At 34.6% G+C, this 23,423-nt stretch overlaps 1 protein-coding gene across 5 annotated transcripts in view; it reads left to right on the forward strand.

Annotated features, from left to right (window-relative positions):
- The window catches only part of LOC148645638 (doublecortin domain-containing protein 1-like), a 108,762-nt gene that overhangs the window by 44,435 nt on the left and 40,904 nt on the right, over nucleotides 1–23,423 (forward strand). For all 5 annotated transcript variants that reach the window (XM_088611146.1, XM_088611145.1, XM_088611144.1 and 2 more), the window contains 11 exons: nucleotides 1,290–1,382; nucleotides 2,476–2,646; nucleotides 6,531–6,632; nucleotides 7,531–7,697; nucleotides 12,780–12,905; nucleotides 14,059–14,164; nucleotides 15,129–15,272; nucleotides 17,155–17,276; nucleotides 17,633–17,693; nucleotides 18,076–18,207; nucleotides 19,097–19,254. In XM_088611146.1, coding sequence (XP_088467272.1) covers nucleotides 1,290–1,382; nucleotides 2,476–2,646; nucleotides 6,531–6,632; nucleotides 7,531–7,697; nucleotides 12,780–12,905; nucleotides 14,059–14,164; nucleotides 15,129–15,272; nucleotides 17,155–17,276; nucleotides 17,633–17,693; nucleotides 18,076–18,207; nucleotides 19,097–19,254 — 1,382 coding nt within the window. The remainder of the gene's footprint in view (nucleotides 1–1,289; nucleotides 1,383–2,475; nucleotides 2,647–6,530; nucleotides 6,633–7,530; nucleotides 7,698–12,779; nucleotides 12,906–14,058; nucleotides 14,165–15,128; nucleotides 15,273–17,154; nucleotides 17,277–17,632; nucleotides 17,694–18,075; nucleotides 18,208–19,096; nucleotides 19,255–23,423) is intronic.

The raw sequence follows: 23,423 nt of genomic DNA on the forward strand, positions 1-23,423 counted from the left end.
TGGGAAAGGTTGTCAAGGATGTAAATGGTTCTATAAATATTTTTTCTTTTTTGTCTAGAAGTGTAATTAATATACTGAGGTTTACAGAAAGTTAAAACCAAATAATATCTACATTAAAACATTTATAATCTGAATCTTTTTCCTAATCCACGTTATATTCTTTGGTTTTACATCACATATCACACATAACATCTCCTTATGGCCATCGTGGCATTTTAAGAACACATCTTAAACAACAAGGCAATCCAGATTTTGTCCCTAGTTTTTAAAGATATGACTAAATATCAGTTGTCCTCATGGCATCTTCTGTGATATTTTCTTATTTCTTTTTGTTAGTGATATTCCTGTTTTTTCCTGTTTCAAGTCATGAAGAGAAAACTAAGATTACGGACACTGTAATGCTCTAGCATTGAATTCTCAAACTATATCTTTGTTCATATAGATTATAGATAATGCAACAAACTAAATGCACATACAGTAGAAGATAGTATTGAATAATCTAATGTATGGGTTCCATTTTTTTGTTTTTAAAATATTAATACGCAAATTGCTCCTGTGAACTGCAGTGCAGCAGCAACAGGTGAGTTCAGTATAAATGAATAATAGTTTCAAAGGTAAAAATTAGTTGGTTGAATATCAACTTTTGCAATGTTTTTGAAATCTTTAGAAAGATAATAATAAAGCCTTCAAGAAAGTCTTGAAACAACACAGACATTTAAACATAGTTTTGGTTATTAGACCAATGTGAAGACCTTTTTGATATTTAGTTCAAAAACAAAATTTGTGGTATTCATCTGCCAGTACAAACTATGTCAAAATGTAGAAATTGCATTCATAAATTTAACACAAATGTTGTATTGCAACAACAAAGCACACACACAGTACTGATGTTTGCAGGAAGAAAGAAGAGAAGAAAGTTAGCATGAGAAGTCAGAGATGATGGTAAGGCCAGTCCAGTTAGCTAGGACACACAACTGGACGCAAGGAAGATGAAATTGAAGATGGTTGCACACAAGCAAAGAAAGCAGTAAGCAGGTTTAGATCCAGAACCTTTGATGGGTATACTTTTTTTGGTTGTTGTGATGAAATATGTTGTGATGAAGCTGTGTCCAGTGAATTGACAGCTACTTGGTGTGATTTCAATGAGTTGTTTTGCTTTAAATGTCAAAGAAGGCAATGATGAAACTGCGATGTTCTTGACATAACACAAAGTGTTGGTTTTAGGATGTGATATACAGTCCCATTTGTTAAGGAAGCCTTTGTGAAACACTTTTATTTTTCATCTTTAGCTGAATTTTGCGCTAGATAACAGTCCAGAGAAAGTTCTGAAAAAAGAGATTCTCTCTCTGACCACAGAAGAGCTGTACAGTGCACAGGAAAGTGTAAGTACAACATTGCAATAAACCTTATCAAATATGTTTATTTTTTGATTATTTCAAATTTCCAAGGAGTTTTCCTTTAGTTTTCTGATTCTGTTATATGATTGAATGTGTCTGCCTGTTTATTCATTCTGAAACGGTATTTTAATTTGATATCTTGTGAACAGGGTGCATTTGTTGTGTATTTGCTATTATATTAGCAAATTTATTTGAATGGTGCTATTTTACTAAATTTACCTGAAAAGAATGTCTTGAAACCAATAAACCAGATACATTCATTATACATATTGAGCAGAGTAGATTTTGTTCTTTGAATTCTGATATTTTTTACATTTTAGTTAAATTTAGTGTAAATCTATGCAAGGTTAGCCACTGAAAGATTACCCTTCGTTGATTTAGTTTTTCACTACTAACATTTGTGTTGATTTCAACAATGTAAATTCTCAAAGAGTTTACAAAGAATTAACATTTTCACAGTGATCGCAGCTCGATTTAAAAAGTTTTTATAAAATGGTAGAGAATATTTTAAATGCACCTGGACTGACTGGAAATTAAATGATTGTATTTTGTTCAAGATAAAAATATTAAAAATGTAAAGCTAGTATATATAAATATCCCCCTTACCCCCACCCAAGCAAAGTGTATTTAACTGTTAAGATGTGTGGAACTGTCTTGTGATATACTATGTTTTATGTGCAGTATCTACCAAATATACAAAATGTAATTTAAACAATGAAGCAGCACTTTTCATAAATTTCCTATTCAGTTTAAACTGAGCTCAATCTCTGTAATTACAAAGACCATTTCCAATTTTACTTTCTTTTCACAGTCACAAAGCATTTAACAGCATTTATACCTGCAAATATGAACACCATATCTCCTCGAATATGAACAGTCAAGTACAGTCAGACCTAAAGCAGTGGTGAAGCCACGCTTGTCCTGAGTTTAACTTTCTTTCCCTGTTCTCTTGAAAGCAGTAATTCATTCTTAACAAGCATCTAGATGATCGCAAGTTGTTTGGCTCTGCAAAAGACTAATAGGTGTGACAAAAGTAATTACCTCTCTGTAACTGTTCCCTGCAATTTAACCCCTTCAGGTGGACAAGCTGATTGATGAATTACGAACTGCTATCAAGAAGCACAAGGGTCAGCTCTCAAAACTCGCCCAGCAATTACAGGCTGAAGAGGAGCAACACAGTAGCTATGTGTTCCAGCACATTAAACAACTTTCACCCAACTCCAATTCCCCGCAAGGCCTGCAGCTAAAAGTGAGTGCCACTCTTATCTTGTCAGTTTGTCATCAAAAACCTGAAAGGAAACACAATATTGCTTTAGCTTTACACATTGTTAGAGCTTAAATTTCACTACCCGTTGCCTTGTTCCATAAATACCTTTTTTAGATGAACAGTTTTGACAGGATGTCTTGAGTCATTCCCCGTGGTGATAAGTTTTAAAGTGAGCCTTATTTGCCATCTTTTTTTTGCACTTTGCAGTATATGTACAGTAGTTTGGACTAAGTTTCACAGGTTGTGCTATTTCAGATTAGACACACACAAAAAAAAGTGGAGCAAAGGATTCTTTGACATACTGTAGGCAGAAGTGTTCAAATGTGAATATAAATCAGCTGTGATCATATTGCACAACAGTGTATGTAGTACACTGTGTTTGCCATTTTCCAGGGGGCATGTTCTTATACTGTCCAGTCCTACAAGCTTAATGTTGAGAAACCCATGGTTTCACATCATTGATCTTATTACAGCAAGCAGGGCAAAACCACACCGACTCACGACTACATCTAAGAATAATTATAGGAAATCTAGATCTTAGAGAACTAATAGAGGTGATACTATAGTTGGCCAAACTGTGATTTAATACAATTCATTCTTATCTATATACAGTATAGATATATACATCTGATTCATTTGTCTGATCATCAGAAATATAATGACAAACATACATACAGTTAAGAACTTTTTTTGGACATGAAAGACATTCACATTTTTAACATTTTCATAGAAAGCACGTATTCTATAGTACGCCTGCCATGTACAGTGTGTGCACTTGTTGCACAAGCAAAGAGCAGTATCTTTTAAAAATAATACACTTTGGAGTGCTTATTATTTTTTGAAAATCAACGCCAAACCTGAAAATGTCTAATGGAGTTAATCTGGGCATTTAAGATTTCATGTTCCTTTTATTTTCTTTTAAAAGCTGGTAAGAATGCTGGTTTGTAATTAACATGTGTACGGCGTCCCATCACTGTGTTCAGCCCCTGAATTTGTGACATTATTAGAAAGAGCAAGGGATTCATTTGTAACGAAAACAGCCAGGAACACATTGTGTCATTTCTGGTGTTCCTAAACACCAGTAATCCTTCATGACTATTCCCAGGGTTAGGTGAAGTTTCCCTTGCGTTACCAGTGACAAAGAAATAGAGGACTGCTAATCTGATTTAAGGCCTGCGTTTATTAAAAATGTCATCTCCCCTGTAGTGCCTGTTGTAATGAGGCAGGTTTTCTTCCCTTTCCCTGACATCCGCAAAGGTACCTTGGGGATTGCCAGCTGGGCGGCCAGCGGGGAAAGAAAGGGCCTACCGAAGTTACAACACTATCCCAGTGGACACATGGCCTAAATGTACCCAGTGAACCTTACTGCCACAGACACTCCTGCACCCAGGGAGTTTGTCCTCTCGCATAACACTTAATTTGTTTGTTACCTCTCAATTAGTGGCTCTTCATGGAATATTTGCTTTACTTGCATTACAGAGTTAGCCCTGTCACATCTGCGCTATGGCATAATGTGACACTCACTTGAAGCCTAAATGGACAGCAGATGCTGAATATTTTTTATTAAGAGCTGGAAGAGAGGGGCGGAGTACATCATTGTCATTGTTTATTTTCATTAAGCTGCCTTTTTTCTTTAATCATTAGCCTGCAGCTAAATTAATTGCACATGAGTTTACGCATCCAAGAAACCTCAGGAGTCTGGATCACTCTGAATTTAAACTGGGGAAAAAATGTCTGTCTGTAAGCTGCGTCCTGTCTAGTAGAGTATGGTGCGGGTTTGTGTGAACCCAAAGGGATTAGGAGCTTTGTTCTTTAGGAAAAAAACAAAGATCCACACAACCAGAAGGATTAATGGATGCCAATAATAAGAAGCCACGGCCATCTGAGGTTATTTCTACCTAAAATATTCAACCTAATTTTCTGAAGCGAGAACAGACAGCATATTGAGAGTGCCGACCCCATGTGTGCAGAAGAAGTTGCTATTTTACATCAGGTGATAAGAGCTACAGTACCTGACTTCAGCTGATGCCTTCTCATTGACCTAGAGTAAAAGTTTTGCTTGTGAAAGAGAGAGAAAAGAGAATCCTTTAGCCTTTGACACAGGTTTTGTTTTTAGTCATTGCTGATTGACTTTAACTGGATGTACTGTATATACTCTAATGGAAGCAAATATGAAACAGCTTTTTTTAATGCGTTTTAAAATATAACTGAAAGCAATAATGTAGGCCTGTTTTTATGTAAGCAACAATGCAGCAGTGTAAAATTTTCATCTTCAACATGTTTGATTTAGAACTTCCTTGCATTTTGTCGATATGTCAACTATAAATACTATATGGAAAACACTTTAAATATTAATGTTACATTATAATGTTGTCCTTAAAAATAATCCCAACAAGGGTAGTTGTCAAAGTGTATCAAGTTTTGTAAAACCTTTAGAGTTTGTTGACGAATAGGGCTGAGAGGTACTGTATATTGCATACAGTACATTCCATAATTTGAAACTGACTAACGAAAATGTTTTTAATTAAAAGATGTCTATTAGGTTTTTAATGCAAGATCAATACACTGAAAAGACCCTGATGAGCAGTTAAATTTAATTTATGTCAATGCTGTATATGAATTAAAGTATTAAAGGTAATAGCAATATATTTGGTCTGCAAATGTTAGTTATGTAGTGTATGGTGCAAGATGTTTTTCTTTGAGGAATTTCCATTAGTGTAAAAATTAAGCAAGTACTGTACGTAAAGAGCTTTGAGCAGCTATATCAGGATACTCTTTTGTCTGTGTTTCTCAGTAATCAGTGACTTCAAAAATATGTCCCTGTTCATCTCTGGATGGTTCTGAAGTAGTGATTCATTCTGAGTTATTTCTGGATTATCAACATGAAGATGTCGATTTGTACAAAAATTAAGTGGAATGTTTGGAGTTAAAAAGTTTTTGCAAAACCTAAAAGAAGCCCAATTTATTTCTCCTTTAAGATATTGTTTGCTCTTTTTTGTTGTTGGTAAATTCTGATTTTTATGCTGGTCAATATCAAGGTCCTTCATCCTAAATCAGAATACTTCCTGGAAGATAATGTAAGACTGTAATAGCGTAGATCACAACAGGAAGGACCTTTTCAAAAGTTTACAGTAAATTCTCACTTACTGGCCACTTACTGGAGTGCTGTGCTTTTGAGGCAATGATGAGCTCACTTAGATCAATTACAAATTGTACAGAATGATCAAGTTACAGATCATCAGTTAAATGACCTGCTATTTTTGATACTGTTCAATTATTTTTTTCAATAACGTCCACAATTCTAAAAAATATTTAAATTACTTAAAAACAATAATATGTCATAGTTATGACATAATTTAGAGGAATTATTACACATATTAAGACTGTTGAAGATTAAAAATGCAAGAATTAAAGTGATGTTTCTGACATGAAGCATTGTTTTTTTTATCTAAATCACTAAATAGTGGAAACTAAATTTTATAAGTGATTCTGTTTCATCTTCATACAGTACATTTAAGTTGTAACTGCCTGCTTCATTAAGTCACTTGTAATATCTATGTAGATTCTGAATTTTCATCTGTTAACATTCATAAAGACAAAACCATGAATTTAGCTAACCCTGGTCTAAGGTCATGCAAATACAGTTTATATAACAATCTATGGTCATTGATAATAAATAAAACATAAATAGTTGCAGTTGTTAGCAGTTTTGTTTTTAGTCAAATTAAAACTATTATAAAAATAAACATTTGGGTTGTAATAATAAATAGCTGCCAATTTCATGGTGAATAAAATAAAGATTGTGTGATGCATTGTAAAATATTGTCACAAAGCTGTATTTGTCTCGTAAATATATGTTTTTACAGGTTTATGAAAATGGACAGGAGACTGGGGAGACAGTTGTTCACATCAGTAAAATAGAAATGGAAAAGGGGTGTGGCAGTGACATAAATCTTATGATGAACCGGGTAGGTTGAAAGAGAGAAATGTTTTTGCACAGTATTGATAATTCTATACGATATGCGTAAGAACAAGTGGACTACTTGTTACCTTACAATTCACACGCAGATACATCTTCCCACTCTTTGTTAATATGATATATACAGATATATATATATGTGTGATACCAATTTTATGGTAGATTAAGGGATTTCAAATAGCAGAAAGAAATACTGGACTCTAGAAACACAGCCACTATCATCGTTGCCTTATTTTTTGTGTGCACTACAAAAATACTAGAAGAAACTATTCTGTTGCATGTACAGTATACGGACATTGCTAATATTGGCATTTGACCCATTCCAGTTTTTTTTTTTCGGTTGTACATAAGAAAATATTGATTAAAAATCAGTACGTGTAGACTGTAAAGTTAGGACATGCATGCATGTATGTTTATGTACAGTATTTATACATGTATGTTTACATGTACTGACATGTGCCGTATACAGTATATAAATAAGGATACATACCTATCGATAAATATAGATTTAAATTAAGATGTGGAAAAAGAAATTGGCATTTTCTGAATGACAGATCATTGCTTCTGGTCTGTAAGTGTTGCCATCCCTGTCAGACAAAATCCTATTTTGTACAGCCAGAGCATTAGTATTCAGTGTCAGGATGGGGGGTCAGAGCCCAATAATAATCCTGTTGCACCCCCTGCTGGTTAAAAGCCTGTGCTCATTTTGTCAGTGTACACCAAGATAAACAGCTCAGTCATTTCACACTTCCTTAACATCTATTTGTAATTCAATTGTTATGTGTCACCATTCTATTCTGGTAAATGATTGAGCCAGTTGCTTCTTTATGTCTTTACCTTTCCCTATTATCTTTTCTTTTTTAAAAATAAATTATCTCCGTTCCCAGCTACTGCAGATGATTCATCAAAGAGTGCAGTCTTCCCCAGGTTACAGCCCCTCAGGTCTGAAGCTTATCCCTGCTTGTTTGTTTGATGAACAAGGAACAGTAATACGGAATCCACTTCTCCTTCAAAATGAGCAAAAGGTTTGGGTGTCATACGGCGAAGACTACCGGTAAGAATTGTATTTGATATCTCTGAGAGTCTCCTCGCTCGCAGCCTTTGACAAGCTAATTCAAAGCGTGGCATAATCCCTACATTGCCCCCAAGTCAGACACAGCAACTGTTTTTATTACAACCCTGGGAATTTTCAAGAGGTCTCGTTTGCGGCGGAATTGTTGGAGGGACATGACATCCCTGCTTCTGACTTGCTCTCATAATGTCTTGTCATCGTTCCTGATGTCTGCCTGTCAGCACAGCAAGCAGGGTTTTCTTCATGTCTGAATAGTCACCTTAATGATGGCAGATGGAAACGCCACAGGAGGCTGCAGCCCATCACACTGTCATTGTTGTGGGCCGCCCTGACCCGCTACTGTGTTCCCATCTTATTTCTGTACTCCTTCAATACTTAAGGCAAAGTGAAGAGTAATTGAAAAGTATCTTTTAGGAAGCTACAGGAAGGCGCAATCATACTCTAGTTCTCAGCCTTATTTGTTGTTACTGGTTCCAGATGTAATTCAATTGAGTATCTTAACAAAATATGTCAATGCACAGCAATTAACTGGTTTATATATTTTGGTTGGCAATTTCTCTGTCAGTTTAGTATTTAAAGTAATTGTCTCCTCAGTTTATTTATAAATACATTGTTTATAATTAGTCAATTTATAAAGAGTCATTGATTACAATTACTTAAACTTTTTTAGAAATATGAATTCAACGTGTTTGGTCTTTTGCACTCTTTCATTTCTTTATGCAATATTCATAATTTTGAGTAGAAATTGAAATCTTGCGCATTTTATGATGATTCTCTTCAGTTTTTGTATTCTGTAATTTATTATCGCAGATGTGTCCAATGTGTTTCCTGTCATCTCCAACTCTGTGATGACATCTTATTAAGAGGCTGACATCTTCAGTATTAAGTTAGGCTGTGTCTGAGGGACGCTGTGTGGCTGTTGACATCTGATAGTTGACTCCACTTCTCTTAATAGCTTTGAAGTGAATTTTGGAAAAACACTGTAGTTCAGAACAGTGCAGATTCATGGTAAAAGAGTTTAAAATGGTTCATACTGAAAGCTCTTAGCATTCTATTTCACACCCTCTTGTTTACTAAATTGCAAAAGGCTGAAATTCTTTCCACTTTCGGGTGCCCGTTTTTCCCAGTGATATTTCCTGTATGAAGAGTGCACTCAAGTGAGAAGAAACACATTAAGAACTCAGTTCCAGCTATCTGCAGTAAGAGCAAAATCCTTCAAATCCAGACCTCAGATTAATTCTTATTCATCTGGCCTAAAAGCACTACCGCAGTATATCCTTCAGATATACAGTACTTTATACAGATTTATACCTGTAAATTGTTTATATAAAGATTATATCGATTTTCTTATAGACCTAGTGATTATTTGGGTGTATTCTTATTACTTCATTCTGTAATAATTTTAATACACTATCAATAATACTTATGCTGCAAATAACATAAAGTTCATACATTCCTACATTTGTTACATAGCTTATTTGCCATATTTTTAAATTTAATAAAGGTTTTATTATAAAAATATCATTCTGTGACTAATATTTGCATATGTTGGCTGAAAACCTTTTCCTGCTATGCACCTAGACTATGGAATACTCTAGTGAAATTGAGAATGCAGAGTTTCTGATTTTAAATCTATCCTTAAGATTTGTTTAAACTTGCATTCCCACACAATAGATTTATGCAGTTTATTGTTTATATTTATTAAATTATTATTTATTATATATTGATTGATTCCATGGAACGGGCTATATTGTTTCACCTAATGAAACTGTTACATAATGCACACGATCAAGAGACTGGGGTAAGGGTGGAAATGTCCACGTTAAGCTTTCATAAGAGCTTTATGACGAAAGGTCCCTGAGACACTGTCCTTTCAGATAGTCTTGTAAGGAAGCCACTGTAGGTCAAATGAGCACATTTGTAATGTAACATTGTTGTGCCCTTGACTTTAACTTTGAATGTAATGCTTGTCCAACCAGTGCATTTTATTCAGGTTGGACTAGTCTGTAGGACTAGGACTAATAGGACTAATAGGATCAAAGCCACAAAGAAAATAAAACATTTGACAGAAGGTCTTCTTTGTTTTTGGATCAAACAATAATATTGTGATTATCTTTTTTTTTGTTTGTGGTGCAATTTATGTTGAATCTTGGAGGTACGAACCAGATTTTTTTTCTTTTTAAATCAATTACATTATTTTATCCGTACAGCATTTTTGGTGCCTACTGTGTATTCCTTTGTTTTGAAAAAGTCAAATCTTTTGTTAAGAACGTAAAATGTTCTTGCTGTTCAGCACGTAGGCGCTTTGATAGAAGGTACAGACATACTGTATCTGTTCAATTGGCTTGTTGGGATTATTTCATTGCTCATTGCTTTACCAGTGAGAAGCCTGCTGTGTCTTTGCCACACTTCTCTAGGTTATGAAGTTCAGGTCTGACCCGGAAGGATTTTGCTCTGTATCATGGGAGAGGGCAATCTGGAAACTGGTCCACATGTTTATTCAACCCAAAGCCTCAAAACTGTGCCAGATGGCATGATGGCTTTTGTGAGGCAACTGAGAAACCACTGCTGATCAGACTAAGACAGTCAAGCTTATTTTCACTTACAGCTCAATTTGGATTTAAGCTGTAGCACAGAGAAATGAAACACAGGGCTTTACACCCTGGTGCTGCCTAATCCCTCTAAAAGTCATTGTGAACTGATGGTTAAGCAAGTCTTCACTGGGATGAGTTCAGTAGGTTAAACCTATTTCTTAGTGGACAATGATCCACATCAAAAGAGCACAATGCAATTCAGCACAATGTGTTTGGGGTTGAATAAAAGCACAGAATGTGACTTGCCAAGAAGAGAAGTGCATTAATAAGCCTGCTTCCATCTTTTTGCCTTAACATATACATTTAGTTTTGACCCAAAGGTAAAGGATCTTCTCTGAAATTAGATCAAGTATAATTTGAGTTTTTATTCCCTATTTGCAGTGTAAAGGTTGATTTCAGATTATCTGTTGTATTAATGTATTGTAAGTCTGAAGGATTGCTTATTTTTCCAGGTTATTGAATCACCATAAGCAAAATAGTTTCATAATCATTGGTGTTGTTTGGAGTTGTAGTACATATCTTGTTTTTCTCAGATATAGTTTAGAAGAAAAATACGATTACTGGTTCAGATCATGATAGACATGTTAGGTGTTTGATGTGCTACTCAAGAATTATTGGAGAAACAAATATTTCAAACGAATTCACTAACAGTGATATACGTCAATTTAAATTACAGAAAAATTATATTAATTATATATTATTTGTTATAAGTACATTATTTTTGTTTGCTTTCGTTTTTAGGGATATAATTTATACTAAAGTAACTGTAAAAATACTACTGTGTGTACTGTTCAATAGTTATGGAGAATTTGACTAATGAGGAAATACAGCTAAACATTCAGCCTATATAAAAATTGACACATACATATATTTCATTAGCTGTGGCCAATGCTAGCCTTCTAGCGATACATTTATTTTAATGTATTTTGTAAGCAGTAGAAGAGGAAATAATTGAATTATAATTAACACTCATCTTACTTGATTTGCCTGGAAACATTTTAAAGAGGATTTTTTTTCTAATTAGAATTCTTGTCTTTTTTTCAAATAATTATTTCAAGGTTGTTTCTTCAGATTAATTCTGAGACCTCCTCACTGACTTAGTTCTAGAGAGTCCTGGTTTATAGTATCACAATTCAAAACGGATAAAGATAACTACCAAAACTTTAATTTATTGCCTGGGGAAAGTACTTTTTGCACAGGAAATATTCTGAAATTTAAAATAATCTTATATAATTTGGCCATATTAATATCTCTTGAAAGCTTGTGAGTAAAAATGTGACTACATCTTTAAGCATGAAAACGTTTAAATTAAAACAGAGTTGAAACAGTAGTTCAATACTCCTTAAAAGCACTTAATTAAGAAATCAAGTCATTGCACTGATGTTGTATGTTGTATGATGTTACCAATGGCAAAACCATAAAAGATTTTTTTAACAATACTATTAGAAGGAATAAATACCACACTGCAGTGTTTATTCTATAATCTTTTACGTATTTTCATTTATAAGGAAATCCTTGTGATTTCTTCATTATTCAGTAAATCTTAACTGAACAGCATAAAATCCCACTTGTAGGTTTGAAAAGAATTCTGGACAAATAGGATTCCTCAATCACTTGTTGTTCGGACACATCATAAAACAAAATGTCAATGCATCAGCCAAGACAGAAATTTAGTATATAGGCACAAATGCGATATACTGCATGTCCTATCAAAAGTAGTTTTGTTTAAAATAGTTATATTGTTTGTGGATAATCTTTATATTCATACCCTGCCAGCAGAGTGCTGAAATAAAAGAAAAAAAATGAATTAATTGACAATTTCTCTGAGCATTGAGCATTTGAAAACCCAAATCAAAGGTAATTCATGAGAACATGAAAATGAAGTGCCGTGTTTTAGGTGAAGTAGAATTCCAGTACAGAGAAATGTAATAATGCATCAATAACCCCAGACTCGGGAGGTATCAACATGTTGCCTTTTATAAATGTTAGATCTGGAGTTGGGTTCCAGATCTGATTGATTGATTGATTGACTGACTATTCTCATGCCTCACACCTTTCCTGTGATACTTAGGCTGCAGCCCAGCTGCTTTTAATCAAGGGCATGGCACCACCTGGAAAGATAACATCATAACCAGCCACAAATATCTATCATATCCTTAAATAACATCAGCACACATTGAGATATCTTTCATGTTCTGACAAAAACAAGTGTGCATGCAATGGCTCATGATTAGGTAATCACTTTTTATTTTGCAGAATATGACAGAACAAATAAAAAACAGAACATTCAAAGACATATTGTGTACAATGAGATGAAAATCTGGAGAAGGGACTGTGGTATCAGTTCATAAGTCACAGTTAACCAAAGTTTTTATTGTTAATTTAAATCTGTAGTATTGGACGGGGGATGTCATGGCTAATTGCTGTTTCCCTTTATGCTAATTATATCTCCCTTTCTTTTTACCCACAGGTCACCCTATAACCCTGTTCTGAGCCTGACATTTGACAGGGTAGTAGCAGTCGGCGAAGCAGACGACAGAGCCGTGTTCAAAACTCTTTTAGATCCGGGTGTTGAACTACCAGCAGGTTTGAAAAAGTGTGTTTCTTCAAAATTGAGATGTTCTACTTGGGTGATGTAGAATCATGATAGTTTATTAATTTTAGTACAAAGAAATGTCTATTCCTTCATACCCTTAACTATAAAATTATTCTTTTTTTTTTAATATCTGAAGCAAAAAGTATGATTCTTGAATGACTGATGCCCTGCTGAAATTTACTAGTCATTTCTCACAGCATCATTCACTATGTAATTATTATGGATATTCTTAGTGTTTTTTAGAGTATGGAGGAGGGAAATCATTTCCTAAATTGAATAGTAGATGTCTTACAGAACTGTTTGAACTTGTGCAAAAGCCTGGCTAAATTCCTGATATGTAATTGAGTTCCATTTAAATTTCCTCTGAATCTAAATCCTCCACATCCTTCTGCATGTTGCAGCAATGCTTTGCCGGGGGTTCATGGCCAACTTCCTCGTTGGAAAAAGTTTGTATTGTCCAGGAACATATTTTCTGTACTGACTTCATATATTATTTTTTATGTTGGAACCAAAGCAGACACTTTTTTTGCTACACTTTGCACATACTGTATGTTGCCCTGTTTTGCTACACTCGGCACATATGGGGGACATTGTGATTTAGTATGAAGAATCTATAAAAAGAACACACCTTTATTTCATTAGTTGTCATTCAATGCCTAAAATCTAAGTGATCCTAACACAGCTTCTACAGGACTTCTGAAGGACTCATTACACTATTTTATATTGCTATACATATTGATATTCATGTGCTCATTGTATTATTATCTATTTTTTTTTTCATTCTTAAACAGCAGTACTTTGCACCATAATTAATCAATAAAAGTGACCAATGATTTCTTACTTAGTTATGATTTAGTTAAGACTACTTTAAAGATTAACACTATTATAATTCCCTTACTGACTCAATAAATATTACTACATAATCAGCAGTTATTTGCAAACTGTACATGAGGGTGTGGACTATGGGATCCTAGGTATTCTAATAAACTAGCTTAGACAAATCAGCTAAATACTGTATCTGATTTTTTGTTTACATTTCATGTTCTGCCCTGCTGTTGCATGCAGTTACATGTCCTGCAATTTATATTTTTGTTGTATTTTCTATCGGATTAGAGCTCAGTAGAGTATAACTGATAGATGCGTGTTTGTGTAGGTGGGAGGTATGTGTTGGATTTCCATCTAACTACCACCCCAGACAGCTTGGGAGTCAGCAGCTCCAGGAAAGAGTGGATTTAAACTCCCATTTCTTACAGCTTAAGGTAATTTTCATATCACGGGTTCAATTTTAAGTATTCACCTGACCTCCTGTAAGGTATTGCAGTAAGGCAATGTGTCAATAATTTTTCTAGATAACCAAAAATGCATATGATGTGAGCATACAGTAATTGCATATTAACATAAGTAGTGCATCAATAACTTCAGAATTACTGCCTACACACTTAATATTAATTTGTCATTTATACATACCTGACTTGTGTGTCATCTTTATTAACTTTAAGTGCAGGAAAAGCATGTTAACATGTAGATGAAAGAAGAAAAACACATCACAGACAGGCAACATAAATACAGTGTGCATGAGATGTATAATTAAATGCAACTCATCTCATGAGGTGAAGAAATTGCTGTCCTATTTTTGTGCAAACCCTTTGGAAAGTACAAGTTGCATGGAAAATCTGGCATCCAAATGGGATCTTTTTTTTTTCTTTCTGCGAATTTTAAGTCTGGAATTCCAGTGTATAAAACTGCTAAACTGTTTGCTTTAATATTATTTCCCCTTGGATTCGACACCTCTTGTTATCATATATAAAATATTTGTAGTATGAGTTATTTGGGAAAGTAAGTAATTGTTGTGATGAAACTGTAGGAAGTTATTTTATCCAGGTTCAGTTAAAATGGTGACATTTGTGAAACATCACATTCACCTGTCCAAGGAAGCATCAAAGTAGGAACAAAACCAAATGAAACCTTGGCTGCTCAGCCTACAGAACATAGGTGAGGAGCAGAGACTGGTAATGATAGGGCGGTCACATGCCCACTGACCCACTTCATTCTGGGGTCATTTAAGGGTTACACCTTTAAGCAGATTTTGAAATTTAAGAGCAAATATAGGTAGGAAGGAGATTGGGTAGGCTATTACTTTTTAATTCAAGAAATGCATAGTAGTAATAAAGCTTTTTGTGTTTTGAGAAGGTAGATTACCGAACTTTTATTAAATCAATTTAGGAGAATCCTCAGATGATCTTGTGTCCCTCCGTTCATATTGAAAGAAGAAGCGGAATATCCCAGCCGAGGCAGAAAAGCGATCAAAGCCAGAATGCAGCAGTGTCACCTGTTTGGCCTTTATCTCATGTGTGGATAATCACAAAGGTATTTTCCATTTTGAGATGCAGCCTGAATCCAGGTCAGAAAAGGATCACTGTGTTTTATTAACACACATTCGTGCTCTTGCAATATCATTTTGCAGCATTGCCAAGGTTCTTTTACTGTAAAAAAAAATTATTAAGTTTTTCAGTAGATAGCTTTGAAAATCATGCTGTTTGCCTGGTAAACTTCCCATCATTTTAACACTGTTATGCTGATCAAATCCAGGTGAAGAAATAGTCATTCTTTACATAACATATATATCATTTGTTACCTGGCACATATACAGTTATATCACTACAACATAACCTCCTAAATATTTGTTAAAATTAATAACAACACACTGTGCTCTTAGAGCTACGCTGCCTGTTATTGTGAGTTAAGAGTTTTGCAAGTACAGTAGGTAAATTCCAGTTCACCACTCCCTATTCCACCAAAATGAATCAAAATGCACATGGTAGAGGGCCCTAGAGTTTTCTTACTGTCTTGGTCATGGCATGTGTGGTTGAATTTCATTATTTCTTGTTCGTGATTATTGGAATTTTCCAGTTTCTTGCACTAATTTATCAAAATTTCACAGTTTTTTGAGTCGTAATTGATGTTTCATAGCTTTTCATATGGAAAGATGAAATTGTGTTTGGATTTGAATAGGCTCATTTGCTTTAGACATTGGATGCATTTGTTAGCTTTGCAGCAAATGTGAATTGTGCTTAGGATGGAAAGAATATTTTTACACAGTTTGTGCTTCAGCTGTACTCAAGGATAGAATTTTCATATAAGAACTATGCGGTAGAATTTGTTTTTTGCTTCATTTTACTTGTATTTCGTGAAACATTACATTTATAGCTTATAATTGGTCATAAGAAATCTGGGAAGTAATAGCTCACCATAAGCTTCACATTGTGCAGTTTACAGTACAATGTAACCATTTTCCATCTAATGTGTGTAATCCCAAATATTTGGCATATAAAACAGCTACTCAAGTTGAATGTATTTAGTCACATTTCAGTTCCAGTAATTGCTCTTTTTTATTTTTGCACACAAAATATGAAAAATATGCCTCTGTGCCTATTATTCCATTTCGCTGAACTCCCTGAAGGGTTTTATCATGCTGATCTGAGCCAGTTCTGTTTTTTTTAATTAAAATATGACACCATTTAAATTTCTAGCCTTTGCTTTGTGATGTGATAATTGTTGATTATATTTGTTAAAATAAAGGATTTTACATTTAGATGCCTGCCTATATTTTACATTTGGAATGTGGTTTATCAGGACTGGTGAAATAACAAAGGTATCCAATAAATAATGCATGTTTTTATCATGCACTAAGAGCTACTACATTCAGTCTCAACTTTGTTTCTGAGGCATTACTGAATCTTAAATTTTACCCTATGTGGGAGAGTCAATGAGAGTTTAAAACTTCTTTTAATGGATTTAAAAACTCTTATTAATATATTTAAAATAATACCCACTAAAAAAATAAAAGGGTACATATTTACTTTAACTATGCAATGCCTTTAAGCTCTTCTCCACAGATCTTCATACATTTAATCTATACTTGTACTGGAAAAAATGAACTCTTGTTAGCAGTGACACGTTATAGACCTTAAATCGTTGCACTGTGAAATATACATAAAAAGACAAATGAAGATATCATTGGTCTCCTCTGTTTTGCGCTGAACTGTAAAATTCCACTCTTGTTACACTGGAGATCACTGAATCTGACTGGGTCCAATGAATGATAAGTTGAGTACAGTGTTTCACTTTCTACGATTGTTAATGTCCCAGGCTTACTCAGGCATAATGACCTCGCCATTTGTGACATCTTGTTTTATTTTCTGGTTCTTTTCACTCATTCAAACTTCTTTTTTCCCCCTGGTATTGAAAGACAGGAGCAATCCTGAGCAAAGCCATGCCACAGTTCTGCCTTGCTGTCTCTGCACTGCCAATTACATTGAAAGCTGAGGATGGGACGTCTTTAGAATTATATAAACTGAGCATACAGAAAAGGTACTTACATTCTTTGAGTTCCTTTCATGCTCTGCTATATACACAGCAGCTGTAGTGTTGCTTCCACTTCTGCATACCAAACTCAAGACCCATTTGAAGTACTTCAGTACTGGAAGAAAAATATCTCTGCTGACCTCTGGATAGAACTGAACTCGGTGCCTGAGTGGTATCTGATGCTGGAAAATCATTGTAGCTCAAATATATCTTAAAACAATAACAGAATTGCGCTACTCCATCATGATATTATGTAACGATTTTTTAGATTAACTTTAATTTAAATTGCCACCCTGGGGATAAATGAAGTATTGAGAATGGAATTGAATTGTTTAATATCTAATTCATGTTACCATTTGCAGGATCAAAGGTTCCATATATCAGAAGTGGGGCTTTGGAAAAGATGGTCACATTTTTTCTGTGGTTTGTAATATATGCATTCTTTCGTATAGTTACTGTACTGTATTGTCTCTTTATGGTTAGTGCAACACTTTCTTTTATGGTGTGTCTGTAAAAAGGTGTAACATAGCACAAAGCCTTGGTTTCAACAAGTCTTGCATGCTATTTGTGACGCATAAAGAATCTTTTACAGAACAGTATGAAAACTGTCCATTACCCAAATTCTTAGCATTTTCTGCTGTATATAAAAGAGTAAACAAGCTGTACTCTCTTTGTGTTTTACATTGTTGGACGTATTGTGACAGTCATTCTTTTTTGATTGTTAAAATAGTGTGTAACATAATTCCTAATATCTCTTGAGTGAGATGGCCTGATGGTACACTTTTGCCTTTGTCCTTTCCTACAGGCCCACTCAGAATTTGTCCTGACCTACCTGGAGGAGCTGATTGTAAGAGAGGTGACCCAGACAGAGAGGCACAATCACCATGGGGCCTGGTCTGCACAACGGCAGGAGGCAGACAACACTGCTGCTGAAGAGGTTAGTCTGGAGAGCCCAAGGCAGGTCATAGAAAACTCTTTGAAAGACATATTTCATATTTCACAAGGTTCTCCAACATAACACAATAATTACTGTGCTTGGTATTTTATTTAGTATACTAGTATTTTAAACACTTTGAAATATTTTGATTATGTGTGTGTCTGTATATATTGAAAGATAAAAAAACAAATTAATTTTAGTATCAATGGCATTTATTGCATTTTTAGTATAAATATATATCTCAACAAAGGAGGGAAAAATACCTTCCTCCTTTAAAACTTGTCTGCCTTTGATCAGAGTCTCTGAAAGCCATTTAACTGTCTCTCCTTGGCTGGCTTTTATATATCAGTTTTTCATATAAAACCAATACAGTTTCCATTAATGCTCCTATTTGTTTCTTTGATTAATCTTGATTTTTTCCCAGCACATTGTTAAAGGAAAATTAATCAACAATTGTTCTGCACAGGAAACAGACCAAAGTAGATTTTGCAGTATTATATGTGGACTGGAATCCAGTTTAGTATACGATATTAATGTGATTGGTTAGCTAGATATCTGAAGCACATGTCACTTTGGGTATATAAAAAATACCTTGTTTTTTCATGGAGTATCTAAAAAATATATAGTTTTTCATTGAAACCTGTTTAACAGGGAAGACAGTTTATGGTAATATTTATGGAAACTGTCCTGTTTTCCTTTGGTAAATTAATGCTACAAGTACAGTGTAATTAATTAAAAATATTCATCACTCCACTGGAAATCGTGTATATAATTTTCTCTTGCAAGGCATGACCTATATTTTCTTTGGATTTAGCGATGATTTAATTGAGGATTGATATCTATATATAATCCAAGAATAATTGTTTAAGTGTTTTGCTTCTTTCCTTAGGTTTCAGGATACAATGTCAGTGACACCAATCAGAAGCAAGTTCCATTACCCATAGACACCCAGCCAATGCCGCCAGGAGCCCTGGGGGAGAGTGCCCAGCTGACAGTGGCACTAGTGAGGAAACGAGAAGACAAACAGCCCCAGGCCTCAGCTCAAAGGTAGGCCGCTGACAGAACTGATAGTTATTGTTCAATGACATTAGATGTTTTCCTTCAGTTTCATGTAAGATTGATTTCCCAGATATTTTTGAAATATCTCAAAAGCCCTTAAGCTTACAGACAAGCACCAATTTAAGAAGCGAGAGAGAGGAGGGATAAAGAGTGGAGCAGTAAAGATGGGAATGAGGAAGCATCTGTAAGAAGTTATAGATATTTCTATTTATCCTTTCTTTCATATTATAAAAGGTTCCTCAAAAAATACTTCAGGTAAACTTACCAATTTCTGTCACGTTTCTACAGTATGAATAATGGTAATTTAAATGAATTTGCTGATGATCCAATAAAACAAATTTTATAATGGCAATCATTGTATCTGTTGACTTAAGAAACGTTATTTTGCGTACATTTACAAATTAGTACTGGTAAGGAAAAACATAAAACTAAAAAAAAATCACGATTAATTCATGAGTTTGTGGAGTGGAAACTTTACATATTTTGGGGTGTATAATATAAAACGTCCAAGCTGATTATATCAAGTTATTTGTGAGATTTTTGTGTGCATCTTCACCATTTTAGCCTCTGTAATGCGATTTAACAATGTCAGATTTTCACTTCACGTTTCATTAAGGTCTCATATTAAATTGTCAACTCAACAAGTAACACGTTTGTGAATTTCATCCTTGTTCCAGATGTGTATATGCAAAAGATGAATTGCTTCACTGTGTTTAATGGCTGTGTACCTCAACTGAGATACTTGCACAGAGCAGTAGTTTGATGCTTAAAAATTATAAAATGATACGTTTCATTTGCAGCAGAAGCCCATTTCTTTATATTTTATCAGCTTGTATAGTTCATGTTCATATGCTCTAGTTGTCATTCAGTGTCATGGAAAAAAAAACATTTTTGCAGCAAAGATATTTTCTTCCATATAAATCATGTTTAATGACATGGTCTGGACTATAATTTATTTCCATATAATTCCCAAATAATGCCCTTAAATTAAAGAGCAATTGAAGAATTTTGCCCTTCACTCTTGATGTCTAATAATGCAGTTAGTGATGAAAAGTGTAAAGAGGCTGAATTGACCTAATTAACTTTTGTCTAGTTTTTATTTATAAAAGAGCATATACAGTATTACGGCTAATACCATATGAGTAATTACTTGGTAGAATATATTTTAAGTGTCTAATGCTTAGAACTGACAATAATATTTGAAATCATATCACTTTTATAGTAGCTGACATATGTGCTTCATTAAGATTTAATGAATGGAACTTCCAAAAACATATACAACTATTGAATTTCTTAATTTAAATGCACAGTTTTTTTAAAACAATGCACTAAAAATTATATTAATTAAATGGAAAATAAATATATTCTAAGTTACTGAAAGCACACCATGAAATGCATCTTACGATCATAATGAATGACAGAAGTGTGATCTACATTCAACTTAAAGCAGCAAAGACAAAATTAAAGAATTCTTTCAAAGTGCTAATCGTGGATTTGTTGATACAAGTTTATCAAATCAAATGGCACACCTTTTCTATAATGTAACGATAGAACTGTAACATCCAATGAAGCATGCTGACCCAGCTTGTCACCCAGTGACCTGTGAGAAGGAAATAATGAACTGTGAGTAGCCGTCATCTTAACTGCTTCTGACAGTTTGGCTATGGGCACATCTGTGTTAGTTGCATGGAAAGGCCTTTGTTGTTTTCCCACTAGTGACTTTACAGACCGCTAAGGGGATTGCTGGCCGACGCTCTCCTGCAACGTTCTCTGCTTTCAGGGGGAGCAGCTGTCACTGACAGAGCTGGCATTTGTTCTAATGATGTTCTTGGCATTTATTTATTTCATTTTTTTTTCTCCTCCTCCTCTCTCAAACAAATAAAGAAATGCCATTTGAAAAACGTTATGCTGCTTTTCTATTGATACAGAGGAAAAGCAAAGCAAAATTGCACAGATAAACACACGAGACCTTTGTACCCTGTGTCTGTGCATACCTTTAGTGATAATTCTGAAGGTCACTTCAGCAAAGTAGCAGACAATGGTGCTGAAATGACCTTTTCTTTACTAGAGCTCATGATGGCTCAAGGCTTTTTGACATGAGATTGAGATTGACCAGTTAAGTTTGTCTTGATGAGTGGTTAAAGTTTAAATGCACATTAAACTTTGCTTCTTTCTCAAAGAAAAGGCTGAAAGACTGAGCTTTAATATTTGTTTATACCTTACAGCTTGAATAATTGTTTACACCTTATGCTTAATGGCTTTTTTGTTCAGAGATTTTGCATTTTCCTTTTAAAGTTCTTGGTAGTTCATGGCTCTTTGTTTCGTTTTATTGTTTTTCCTGTAACAGTCATATAATTAATCTTAATATCATACAAATTGTGGGTATTATAGTATGCAATTACAGTACATGCTACTTACTGTATATACAGTATTCAGTATATCCAGGCAGGAAAGTTGATTTTTTTTTTAATTTACCATATTAAACAAACAAAATCAAAAGTCTGTGTAATGAGCTCTATACACCAGTCAAAACTGTAATTGGGCTCAAGGCTAAAGAACTAATCAGTTTTGCAAGAAATATTTCTGTGGTTTTATTACAGTACTTAAGTGCAGTAAGGTTTATTTTCTTTACCTTTACAATGGTAAATGTTTTTTGTCAAAAAAATGCAAAGCTGAAGTACTTCAGCAAGCTATCTTTGCATTTGAAATATACAGTATGAGAATTTATGTTCACAGCAACCAGAGGCTCTTCCTTGTCTGCTTGTCCCTGAAAGCACACTCAGCCTACTGAAGTATTTATTAGAATGCCTAACACTTCACTTCTTAACCTCCTTTTCTACATAATAATGCTGCTTAAATTATTTAGAATGTCTTGAGAGATGTGATTGCTGAGTTAATTATTTATTATCAGTGTCTCAAGTGCTCTTGTTTTATTACATTAAAAGAACTTGGGTGGCTTAAGACTTTTTGTAAGTCTAATGATGTTCATGAAAATCAGTTTGTACTCCATAACGGGGATATTTACTGAATTTGGAAGTGTGATGTGTGAGATTTGTCTGTCAGCCTTTGTATCGTCATGGTTTCTTGTATTAGTTCATTATTATTTTTATTTAAAACAAATTGTTATGAACTAGAACCTTATGAAATGGCGTTCATTATAGTAAATAACAGGAGTTTGATTTCTGGGGAAGAGGGAGACAAATTTAAGAATTATACAATAATGAAGATAAATTAACTTTTTTATAAGACATCGTAGATGTATAGCAAAAAAAGATATATTTAAACGGCACCTGATTTAACCACCAACAAATGTAATGATCTAGTGCATTGTTATATTTATTTGGCTATTACTCTGGTATTTCTCTTGTGAAGATTGTTTGGCTTTCTGTAGTTTTACTTTATAAATCATATCAAGAAAACAGATTCCATATGCAGGCTTGAAAATTTGGGGGGTTTATTATATAACGTTTAGTTAATAATTAGAAACCCTGGATGTTTCCCTCTCAGTGTATTGTACAACCCCGAAAATATAATAATTCATTTTAGGGACTGTATTTTGGTTTATAAATGTAACTGATGTTGGGTACATCCTCCATGATGAACTGACTTTCCCCTCCCGTCAGCTACTCAATTTGAATTGAAGGGGTGAGTGGCTTTGCACTGATTGGCCATGCTGCTTTTTTTCCCCACTTAAATTCCCTTGATAAGCAAGCTCTCTCCTCCTCCCCGAGAAGAAGAGACCTTCTGCCTGGCACACACCACATCCAGAAAGTCAATGCATTGCTAGGATTAGTTCAGCTCCCAGCCCAACTGGTGCTGAGCTGTGTGTAACAGCCTTGCTTGCAGAGGGTCACCCCAGCGGGCTCAACACTGAAGCCACCGGGCCAGTTCTATGCTCCATTACCTTGTGCAGTATATATCCCCACTGATTAACCAGTGGTAGTGGAGATAAGCCAGAATTTATCCGTCTGGGACCAAACCCTTTGCACAAGGCTAAAGCATCCATCCAGATACTGTGGTAAACAACAGGGCTTTGGGGGCCAACAGAATGTAGCCTCTTCATGGCACCCTGCTAAAGAGCAACTACCTCTAATCCCTGTAATCAAAACTGCACTCACTGGTCATTACATAACTTTAAATCACAAAAAAGACCATTG

This window comes from Lepisosteus platostomus, chromosome 18 (assembly GCF_059453375.1).
Source record: "Lepisosteus platostomus isolate fLepPlt1 chromosome 18, fLepPlt1.hap1, whole genome shotgun sequence".
NCBI lineage: Eukaryota > Metazoa > Chordata > Actinopteri > Semionotiformes > Lepisosteidae > Lepisosteus > Lepisosteus platostomus.